The sequence below is a fragment of the Salvelinus sp. IW2-2015 genome, linkage group LG30, assembly GCF_002910315.2.
Source record: "Salvelinus sp. IW2-2015 linkage group LG30, ASM291031v2, whole genome shotgun sequence".
NCBI classification, from domain to species: Eukaryota; Metazoa; Chordata; class Actinopteri; order Salmoniformes; family Salmonidae; genus Salvelinus; species Salvelinus sp. IW2-2015.
The window spans coordinates 17,144,476-17,156,582 of NC_036869.1; the positions used below are offsets into that span (position 1 = coordinate 17,144,476).

The 12,107-nt window shown below is 41.1% G+C and overlaps 1 protein-coding gene across 1 annotated transcript in view; it reads right to left on the bottom strand.

Moving 5' to 3' along the window:
* Nucleotides 1-987: 987 nt before the first annotated feature.
* Nucleotides 988-12,107, bottom strand: part of LOC111954933 (autotaxin-like) — a 41,318-nt gene continuing 30,198 nt past the window's right edge. Inside the window, 2 exon segments of the mRNA XM_023974871.2 lie at nucleotides 988-2,824; nucleotides 8,017-8,170. Coding sequence (XP_023830639.1) covers nucleotides 2,654-2,824; nucleotides 8,017-8,170 — 325 coding nt within the window. The 3' untranslated portion in view covers nucleotides 988-2,653.

Genomic DNA, 12,107 nt, shown 5'->3' on the forward strand with positions numbered 1-12,107 from the left:
ATTGACAGAGTCGAAAGCCTTGGCCAGGTCAATGAAGACGGCTGCACAGTACTYTCTTTTATTGATGYCGGTTATGATATCGTTTAGGACCTTGAGCMTGGCTGAGGTGCACCCATGACCAGCTCGGAAACSAGATTGCATAGCGMAGAAGGTACGATGGGATTCGAAATGGTCGGTGATCTGTTTGTTCARTTGGCTTTRGAAGACTTTAGAAAGGCAGGGCAGGATGGATATAGGTCTMTAACAGTTTGGGTCTAGAGTGTCTCCCCCTTTGAAGAGGGGGTGACCGCAGCCCTGACTTCCTGACTCCCTGACTGTTTGATAGCATTTTGTGGAAGACAATCCAGACATTATCGGACGGGCCTGAGTGCTTTATACAATAAAAAGGGACACACTTTGACACCCGGCGGACTAGTGTCGATATCATCCACAAATTGATTTATGAACCAGGACTACCACGATTTGCTGGCACCAAATACAAAGCCTCATGGCTCTTTGAAGGAAATCAACACTTTCACTGAAGCAGGGAACGGCACTTCGTACATTATCTGGACTTTGCAAAGCCACTGTCATCTAAATCTGAAATAACAACCACCCAGATTTTAGTGGGTAGCTTGCACAATCATTCCTCATGGATAAACAGCCAATTATAGACTGGGTGGTTTGAGCCAAGAAATACTAATTACGTTGGTAACCAGTTTATAATAGCAATTAAGCACGAGGGGGTGTGGTATATTAGCCATATACCACACCCCCTCGTGCCTTATTGCTTAAGTATAGCATAAGAAAACACACTTCCTAAACTTTGCGTTTTGGTTTTACTCCAAATACTACAGCCAAGGTTCAAATATTGACTAGATGGTTCCCTCAAATGTCTCTTTACATAACATAAATTCTGAACTATTTTTGGTGTGCCAGGCTTCCTACTGTATAACCAGTTATTTTGATTTCATGGTTATTGAAACAAAAATTACTCAAATGCTCATCTGCAACATTATAAGAATTTATTCTGATCAGAACCTTGCCACATGTTAATAATACACAATTTAGAAGGGAAAAATATAACCAGATACCATCAACATAACATCTGAGGCCATCAATGGAGGTTGTATTAAGTGACATGAAKATGTTTGTTAATTGTGCTGAATCTGTAGGACTTTCAACGAGTCAAGTGTTCTGCAAGCAGGGCCGTTATCAGTAGTAGATTTAGTACAGTATGCTCAAAGCCAAACAGCCAAACACTGCACTTGACTCCACTGTCATAAACATCATATACCAGTTGTTAAAGTTACGTTATAACACAGTTATAAGAGCTTATAACAACTGACTTAGCACTTTTAACACCCATAATACCAACGCACACCACTAGTCTGTTAGCAAACCCGAACAACACTTTGTGTCACCAATAAAGTATTACAGAAAGTTGTCATTGGTGTCTCGACTGTTTTCAACATTTGCTATGTCATCCTTATTTAAACCTTATGTAAGTGTAGGAGGTGGCAATAAAGTCTTCACACCAATTACAAAGACACGTCAGGCTATAGTAGATCATCACTCTGCAGTATTAATAGATATGACCAGTGGTGTAAAGTACTTACYTAAAAATTRTTCAAATTACTACTTAAGTCGTTTTTRGGGGTACCTGTGCTTTAATTCACTATTAATATTTTTGKCAACTTTTACTCTTCATTTTTTTCCTAAAGAAAATAATGTACTTTTTTACTCCATATATTTTCCCTGACACCCAAAAGTACTGGTTACATTTTSAATACTTAGCAGGACAGGAAAATGGTCAAATTCACGCACTTATCAAGAGAACATCCCTGGTCATCCCTACTGCCTCTGATCTGGCGTACTCACTAATCACACATGCTTCATTTGTAAATGATGTCTGAGTGTTGGTGTACCCCTAGCTATCTGTAAATTTTGGTGCCATCTGGTTTGCTTAATATAAAGAATTTGAAATGATTTATACTTTTACTTTTGATACTTAAGTATATTTTAACAATTACATTTACTTTTGATACTTAGGTATATTTAAAACCAAATACTTTTAGACTTTTACTCAAGTAGTATTTTACTAGGGGACTTTCAATTTTCTATTAAAGATATCTTTACTTTTACTCAAGTATGACAATTGGGTACTTTTTCCACCACTGGATATGACACAATCTTCCTGCAACCAAAGCTTCCATTAACCTAATCCAACCCATTCCTCCACTTCCCCAAACAAACACTTAATTCACAACACAACACTTTCTCTCAAACCATACACAACAAAAGTCTAATTSCACTCCTATTTCGAACACAAGYGCTCTCTGGATTAGTGTGACGAAGTGGCAGCATTTTTATCCCCTACATAATAAATATGACAAATACTATAAAAAATATACACCTAAGGATCAGACATGTACTGGGGAGAGAGAAASAGAAAGARCCCACTGGGCACACACGGGTTGAATCAAAGTTGTTTTTCACGTCATTTCAATGAAATTACGTTGAACCAACGTGTAATAGACGTTGAATTTACATCTGTGCCCAGTGGGACAAAGAGGGGAGAGACAAAGAGGGTAAGTGAAACACAGTATGAAAATTGAGAAGAGAGGGAAAACGATACAGAGATACAGTGAGAGGGAGTTTGTGTGTGTCTGTTTTAGGTGTCACTCTCGAAGGTGTGCAGGTAGGTCTTGAGGGAGAGGGTCTGGGTGTAGTTCAGGGTGGTGGAGCGGTACAAGTCRAGGCCTGTGAGGATCTCCACGTCTCTGACCCGCGCTGTGTGTAGCTTCAGCAGCTCCTCCACCCACTGCGACTCGTCCTCTGAGCTCTGCAGGACCACCACAAGACAAGATMWWTTMTTTTTTGTATGWGTGTTACATATAAATCATATCTAATTTGGACATTATTATGATCATCAGCTGGCTCATTCAATCTCTGTATTATTTATAGAAAGCATTTCAAAAGACTACACACAGCGTTACAAGGTCATCAATATTGATAGAGCAGAAATTACAATGACGATACCAGAAAAAAACATCGCTGCAGTTATAGTAAACCCCCTATATGACCGTCACAAGTAGGGCTGTTGCAGTGACGGTATTATCACCACACCGGCGGTCACGAGTCATGAAGGCAGTCAAATTCCACATGACCGTTTAGTCACGGTAATTAGTCTTCTCCAAACTCTGATGCTGCTGCTGGTCATTAGTAGCCTACTAAACTTGKTAWKWGCCTGATATTCAGCACTCTATTGTCCCTGTAATCACTCTGACATCAATGCATATGTATTCGAAAATCTAATCAAACACTTCATGGGAGCCCATGAGCTCATGTTGTGCAACTTTTCTATAGGCTATGCAATTGCGGGAGAAAACAGAGTGATTGCCACTAATAAAAAGAGGAGGATCTCATCAGCTTTCTATAGGCTATGGCCTACTATATTTATTTCTCAACTTTCCTAATATTAAGCACATTGCTTATATTTACAACAGGAGTATAGCCTACCTGACTGGCATGAAAATAAACCACGGGGAAAAGCGTCCTTCATTTACTATTAAAAGATTTGCCGCTGCCCCTGTTTTGATACAGGTGCATGATAATGGTCCATTCTAAATCAATACAAATGTCATACATATATTATTTAGTATATGTAAAGACAGGATTAAATCAAGAATAGTCTGATGGGTGACAATATTAGCCTATCACTTGGGAATTATATATTATCARTTGTGAATGATGCCCAGCATAAGAAACAATGGCTTTTTTTGGAAAACTTTTTTCTAATCATAGTGGCAGTCTACACCTCATGTAGCCCAGCCCATAGGCCTATATGATTTAATAAGGTTAGTAGCACAACTAAGGTGGCCAAATAACTTCTTAAAATTAAGCACATGAATCCGCTTTACAAGGGGTGTAGAGCCTAACTGGCATATATATACAGTATAAGCAGTGCGTGAATTTCAAGTTTYTAGAAGATACATTTCACCATAAAAACCTTTATAATTAAAGCATTACWTGCATAATTGCATTTTCAATCACTTTTGATAATGGTGTTTTCCGCTAATGGAACATTCACGCTTATAGCCTACTACCATGTGCACATTGCTGCGCTTATAATGTGAAAAAATACCCTAATAGTTTACCAACATTTTACGCTACACTTCCTGATCTGTTGCTTCAGCCACATTGCATAAAAAAGTTTTTTTGATGCTAGTGGTTCTATTAATTTGGGATCTATCACATTCCACAACTGTCCCAGACTATGTTTGGAATATTTATTTCTCGCACAGAATAGAATAGGTTGACTTTTGTACTAMGGGGGATAGTAGATTGATATAGGCTAGTGRTTTTGCTGTTCGTTAGGCCTACTCATCTTGTTGGTTGACAAAAAGTAAATGTGGACAGTTCTTCCAATATCTTCAATATGCACCTTGGAATTGAATAAGGACGTGCGCAGTTGCGTCCCAGATGTGTCTGTCTTCACTTGTAACCTGTGAGAAAGACCCGTTCACGTGACGTAGAGCAATGCGAGTGAAAGACGCTTCGGATTGCACAGCACACTCAGGGAGAAGGGCACAATGCAGCACCACTGACATCGTGGGATAAGTGGTCATGGTCATGTAGCCTCAGACGATTAATTACAGTAAGTTCAGTAAAAGTTACAGACCGATAAGTGGTCATGGTGATGTAMCCTCAGACGAGCAATTACAGTAAATTCAGTACCTAATCCATCAATTACAGTAAGTATYAAAAATATAAAGGATGATTATTCTTCCGATACACACTGGCAAATGGATCGATTAGGTATTGTCAACAGGGTTGTTGTCTCTAGTGTGTGTGGGCTGGTTAACACTGGGATAAAGTGATTAAAGTTAACGGTAGAACTAATACAATAATTGGCTTATGGAAGAACTTCTCTTAGCGAGAGAAAGGTATATTATATATTTCTATATAAGCTATTTATGCTACCTTTTATATTCTTGATCCTAATGATATAGGCCTAGGTGTAAAACAGCTGAGGTGATAGAGAAACGACCCTGGAATAAAAAACATAATGTGTAGGGTGGAGAGAGGGTTGGTTTTACAAGTTTACTCACTCTGGATTGTCAGTACTGCATGTGTTCTTGGCTGTCAGGCTGTGGCTGTGTCGGAATCGATTGTGAGTTGGAATTTGAGTATGCCTTCCCATAAGAGAGTGACAAGTGTTGGCTTGCTGACAGTCATTGTATGATACAACAGGATATCATTTGATGCCTAAGACACATTTTTACTGGCAGTCATTAGCGGCCGTTAGAATCTACGTTCCTTGTTCCTTTTTTTGTCGGAATATAACAGGATATAATGAAGACGACATGAAATATGTCTTGCATGTAATGGACATAAAAAAAGGACTGCTCTTGTGATATATTTAGGTTGTTTCTCTTCTTCTTTTTTTTAAATTTTTTTTACGAACAACTGAATCCAATGAACTGAGCAGGCTAGGCTGACATGCTTATAGCCTGCTAGGACTTTCAAATATGAGCATTCATGTATATAGATTACAACTTCTCATTTCCGACTAATTGAAAATGATTTACTTTTAAAGTATCGCCCTTTCTTAAACAAGCCATACAAAGCTGGTTAGAATTTCAGTTTTATCCTCCAGAAAATAACAAATATTACAACAAATGTTATGGTTAAACTCAAATATATTGATTAATAAAAAAACATTCTTTATGGAAGAAATGTTTTAAAATTATATTTATCAATGATATTATGAATAGAAATGGAGGAGTTACAGTATGTCACATACGCAGTTATTGAAAATATATGGGAATATCTGCTCAATCCAAARTTACAACCAACTGATTGCAGCACTACTGTCACGTTCGTCATAAGGAATGGACCAAGGCGCAGCGTGCGTAGAGTTCCACATATTTTAATAAATAGAAACTCACCAAACAAAACAAACAAGCACAAACGAAACGTGACGTTCTGGACTACTCACAGGCAGCTACACAAACACAAGATCCCACAAAGCACAAAGGGGAAATGGCTGCCTAAATATGATCCCCAATCAGAGACAACAATAAACAGCTGCCTCTGATTGGGAACCATAACAGGCCAACATCGACATATAAACGCCTAGTTGACCCACCCTAAATCACACCCCGACCTCACCAACATAGAGAATAAAAGCTATCTATGGTCAGGGCGTGACAACTACCACAAAAATGGAGGAGGCAAGTGGAAAAGGCAGAAGGAAGGGAACTTGTTTGCCTGCCATTTATTAAAGATACAAATTGGCTGAAAGGAACTGGCATAAATAGAAAAATATATAAGTTTCATCTGAGGACAGAAATGTTGACAGCTGCGCCATACAGGTTGCAAAGTAAATGGGCAGAGATTAGAGATTTTTGATGTACCAATTCCATGGCACATGGTTTATGAACTGGTACAAAAAAATACACTTGACTCAACAATTAGAGTTTTTCAATTTCAATTATTCTATCAAATTCTTGCCACCAACAGAATGCAATATATATGGGGCATACAACAATCTCAAGTTTGTAGATTTTGTTGCGAAGAGACAGAATCAATAGATCACTTATTCTGGTATTGCCCCTATTTAATTTGTTTCTGGTCACAGGTTCAGGAATGGTTAAAAAATCACAACATCACAACAACAAAATTAACCTTACAAATAGCAGTGTTGGGCGATCTGGAAAGCTGGGCGATCTGGAAAGCCATAGCCAGTCAATAAATAATATAATAATAATCGTAAGAAAGGTTTTCATCTTTAGCTCACAATCTGTGCATAATATACGATTAGAAAGATAAAAAAATGTTGTCAAACATCACAACACAATTGAAAAATATATGGCACATGGAAACCAAACAAGGGCGGTCTGTGGTGGTAGGTGGGATGGGCTGAGAGTGGCTGAGGGTTGGGATMAAAGAGTTTGTTTGGTAATGTATTGTTGTTATATATAAAAGTACCACGTATGTAAAATGTATATGTTAAATGTATGTATATGTAGAAAAAAGGTGTAAAAAACCCCGAAGATATTTGTCCTCCGAAGAGGGGTCAGGTAGCCTCAGACGAGCAATTACAGTAAGTTCAGTAAAGGTCACAGAGAAATAAGTGGTCATGGTCATAAACAGTAGAACTAATGAAAGACCAATGGCTCAAACAGTAGGCCTACACAACTTTAAGAGATACAGCCTCAAGAGTCTGCAATGAAAGGTCATTATCGTTATCATCATGAGACCAGASGGTCATAGTGAACAAGTTATATTTATCATAGCACTCCATTTTGAAATCCACAGTTGTATTGTGAAATTTGAACTGATACAGAGGGCTGCAATTAAATGCCATCTTCTGCCGACAATGAAAAGAGGTTGTATTCTGACTTGAGATCTCTGTGCCCTTAACTCCAACTTTCGTGGAAGTGTCCCATTGAGATCAATGTAAYATTAATGCAAAGGTCAGAGTTGTGTGCGCTTATCTCGGCCCTGAATCAGGCCTTTATGAGTTAGTGCAGCAAAAGATTAGTGGGAAGAGTGACCTATATTCATTATAATGGCCACTCCAATAATTCAGTAGTGCAATAGAAGTCCGGAAATACAAAAGTGTGGTAAAGGCTGTTAGATGCAAAGTTYACTGAAGGACTGTGCATGGGAATGAACTAAGTACTTCCTCTGTCTACACCATTTAACTGTTCCCTTGAAATTATTAAATAAAGTCATGCCAGCAATTTTTCTAAGACTTATGAACAATTCATTAGCATCAAAGTACCATGTGGTGCCAAGAATTTGTCAAGGGAATAACGTCAGTTGAATTAGTTTTGCTATGTAATTTCTAAGTAAATACCTTGTAATGGTGTGTGGTGAAATACATACACATTCAGAAAATAAATGTGGGATTCTATTTCTATGGGTTCTAGATTCTAGATCTGTGGTTTACGACAATTTCTTGCGTAGGCTTCTTCAAGCAGAGACAGTCATAGACATAGTGCCCCCATGTGGTGAGAGAATTACCTTGCAGCTCTCGTCGTTGTCTGAGCGGTGGGGTAGGAGGAAGGAGAAGACATTGAGGGGGCCGTCACACACCCCGGCCGTCTGGTTGACATCCTGACAGCTGGTGATCACTACATAGTAGTGTGTGGGGACCGGAGCCGAGACTGCGGCGTATCTGGGGGTCATATGTGGGTCACAGTCATAAGTAGTCACTTTAATGAAGATACAGGCAAGCACACACACACACACACACACACACGGAAGGGTGGCAGGTAGCCTAGCTGTTAAGAGCGTTGGGCCAGTAACCGAAAGGTTGCTGGTTCAATTCCCTGAGCTGGCAAAGTGGAAAAATCTGCCGTTAATGAACAAAGCAATTAACCCGCAACAAGAACTGCTGAAGTGTTCATTTAGGCAGCCCTTTGCAACTCTCTGATTCAGCGGGAGACACATTTCGATTGAATGCACTGAGTTGTGCAACTGACTAGGTATTACCCTTTCTTTTTACACAGAAAGACACACTGTTGCAGACACAAAAARAAACATGACCAGAGGAACCTGACCTGGTAGGTCTTCGTTTTTTTTATAGCTTTGCTACTATTTTCACAAATATTTGGTGAATTTTCTAAATCTTAGAACAAAACTCCAAATTGGTAACACTTGTAACACAGCCAGTCTTACATCCAACACTTTTTAAAAAAAGAAGAGATTGTCGTGTCCGAATCAATTAGCGCATGACAAGTTAAGCAGTCCTCCAGGACTGTTCCAGGTATGGCCGTTTAGAGTGGCGTTTAGTGGACATATTCCACAGTGGAGTGGTCGTTTGCAACGCATGAATGTGCCATTTTAGTTCAAGGTGAAAGGAGATCGACTTTTCGGATTTTGAGTGGGCTTGGCTTTAGCGAAGCTTTAGACCTTTTTCTTTGCAACCTTTGTATCAGAGTCTATAGACAACGTGTAACATTCTTTTGCTTACACGGAAACATGGCTAACTCGAGAGACGCTAACGGAGTCGGTGCAGCCAGCTGGTTTCTCACGCATGCGCCGACAGAAACAAACATCTTTCTGGTAAGAAGAGGGGCGGGGGGTATGCCTTATGATTAACGAGACGTGGTGTGATCATAACAACATACAGGAACTCAAGTCATTCTGTCACCCTGACTTAGAATTCCTCACAATCAATGTCGACCACATTATCTACCAAGGGAATTCTCTTCGATTATAATCACAGCCGTATATATTCCCCCCAAGCAGACACATCGATGGCCCTGAACGAACTTTACCTGACTCTATGTAAACTGGAAACCACACACCCTGAGGCTGCATTCATCATAGCTGGGGAATTTTTAACACAGGCTAATCTGAAAACAAAACTCCCTAAATTCTATCAGCATATCGATTGTGCTACCAGGGCGGTAAAACTGGATCATTGTTATTCTAACTTCCGCGACGCATATAAGGCCCTCCCCCGCTCTCCTTTCGGAAAGCTGACCACGACTCCATTTTGTTGCTTCCCGCCTACAAACAGAAACTAAAACAAAGAAGCTCCCAGCGCTCAGGTCTGTTCAAGGCTGGTCCGACCAATCTGATTCCACGCTTCAAGACTGCTTCGATCAAGTGGATTGGGATATGTTCCGCATTGCGTCCAACAACAACATTGACGAATACGCTGATTCGGTGAGCGGAGTTCATTAGAAAGTGCATCGGCGACGTAATACCCACAGCAACGATTAAAACATTCCCAAACCAGAAACCGTGGATTGATGGCAGCATTCGCGTGACACTGAAAGCGCGAACCACTGCTTTTAACCAGGGCAAGGTGACCGGAAACATGACCGAATAAAACAGTGTAGCTATTCCCTCCGCAAGGCAATCAAACAAGCTAAGTGCCAGTATAGAGACAAAGTAGAGTCGCAATTCAACAGCTCAGACACAAGAGGTATGTGGCAGGGTCTACAGTCAATCACGGATTACAAAAAGAAAACCAGCCCCGTCGCGGACCAGGATGTCTTGCTCCCAGACAGACTAAATAACTTTTTTGCTCGCTTTGAGGACAATACAGTGCCACTGACACGGCCCGCTACCAAAACCTGTGGGCTCTCCTTCACTGCAGCCGAGGTGAGTAAAACATTTAAACGTGTTAACCCTCGCAAGGCTGCAGGCCAGACGGCATTCCCAGCCGCATCCTCAGAGCATGCGCAGACCAGCTGGCTGGTGTGTTTACGGACATATTCAATCAATCTTTATCCCAGTCTGCTGTTCCACAATGCTTCAAGAGGGCCACCATTGTTCCTGTTCCCAGGAAAGCTAAGGTAACTGAGCTAAATGACTACCGCCCCGTAGCACTCACTTCCGTCATCATGAAGTGCTTTGAGAGACTAGTCAAGGACCATAATCACCTCCACCTACCTGACACCCTAGACCCACCCCAATTTGCTTACCGACCCAATAGGTCCACAGACGACGCAATCGCAACCACAACTGCACACTGCCCTAACCCATCTGGACAAGAGGAATACCTATGTGAGAATGCTGTTCATCGACTACAGCTCAGCATTTAACACCATAGTACCTTCCAAACTCGTAATCAAGCTCGAGACCCTGGGTCTCGACCCGCCCTGTGCAACTGGGTACTGGACTTCCTGACGGGCCGCCCCAGGTGGTGAGGGTAGGTAACAAATCTCCCACCCCGCTGATCCTCAACACTGGGGCCCCACAAGGGTGCGTTCTGAGCCCTGTCCTGTACCCTGTTCACCCACGACTGCGTGGCCATGCACGCCTCCAACTCAATCATCAAGTTTGCGGACAACACTACAGTGGTAGGCTTGATTACCAACAATGACGAGACGGCCTACAGGGAGGAGGTGAGGGCCCTCGGAGTGTGGTGTCAGGAAAATAACCTCACACTCAACGTCAACAAAACAAAGGAGATGATTGTGGACTTCAGGAAACAGCAGAGGGAGCACCCCCCTATCCACATCGACGGGACAGCAGTGGAGAGGGTAGTAAGTTTTAAGTTCCTCGGTGTACACATCACGGACAAACTGAATTGGTCCACCCACACAGACAGCGTTGTGAAGAAGGCGCAGCGGCGCCTCTTCAACCTCAGGAGGCTGAAGAAAATTCGGCTTGTCACCAAAAGCACTCACAAACTTCTACAGATGCACAATCGAGAGCATCCTGTCGGGCTGTATCACCGCCTGGTACGGCAACTGCTCCGCTCACAACCGTAAGGCTCTCCAGAGGGTAGTGAGGTCTGCACAACGCATCACCGGGGGCAAACTACCTGCCCTCCAGTACACCTACAACCACCCGATGTCCAAGGAAGGCCATAAAGATCATCAAGGACAACAACCACCCGAGCCACTGCCTGTTCACCCCGCTATAATCCAGAAGGCGAGGTTAGTACAGGTGCATCAAAGCAGGGACCGAGAGACTGAAAAACAGCTTCTATCTCAAGGTCATCAGACTGTTAAACAGCCACCACTAACATTTAGTGGCCGTTGCCAACATACTGACTCAACTCCAGCCTTTAATAATGGGAATTGATGGAAATTATGTAAAAATGTATCACTAGCCACTTTAAACAATGCCACTTAATATAATGTTTACATACCCTACATACTCATCTCATATGTATATGTATATACTGTACTCTATATCATCTACTGCATCTTGCCATCTTTATGTAATACATGTATCACTAGCCACTTTAAACTATGCCACTTTATGTTTATATACCCTACATTACTCATCTCATATGTATATACTGTACTCTATACCATCTACTGCATCTTGCCTATGCCGTTCTGTACCATCACTCATTCATATATCTTTATGTACATATTCTTTATCCTTTACACTTGTGTGTATAAGGTAGTAGTTGTGGAATTGTTAGGTTAGATTACTCGTTGGTTATTACTGCATTATTTCGGAACTAGAAGCACAAGCATTTCGCTACACTCGCATTAACATCTGCTAACCATTGTATATGTGACAAAAAAATTTGATTTGATTTGATTAAACCAATGTACTCATTATATTTCACAGTAAACTTACATTTTGGATCAATGGCTGTGTGGTGAAAGATGTCTACAAACAAAATGAATGCCAAT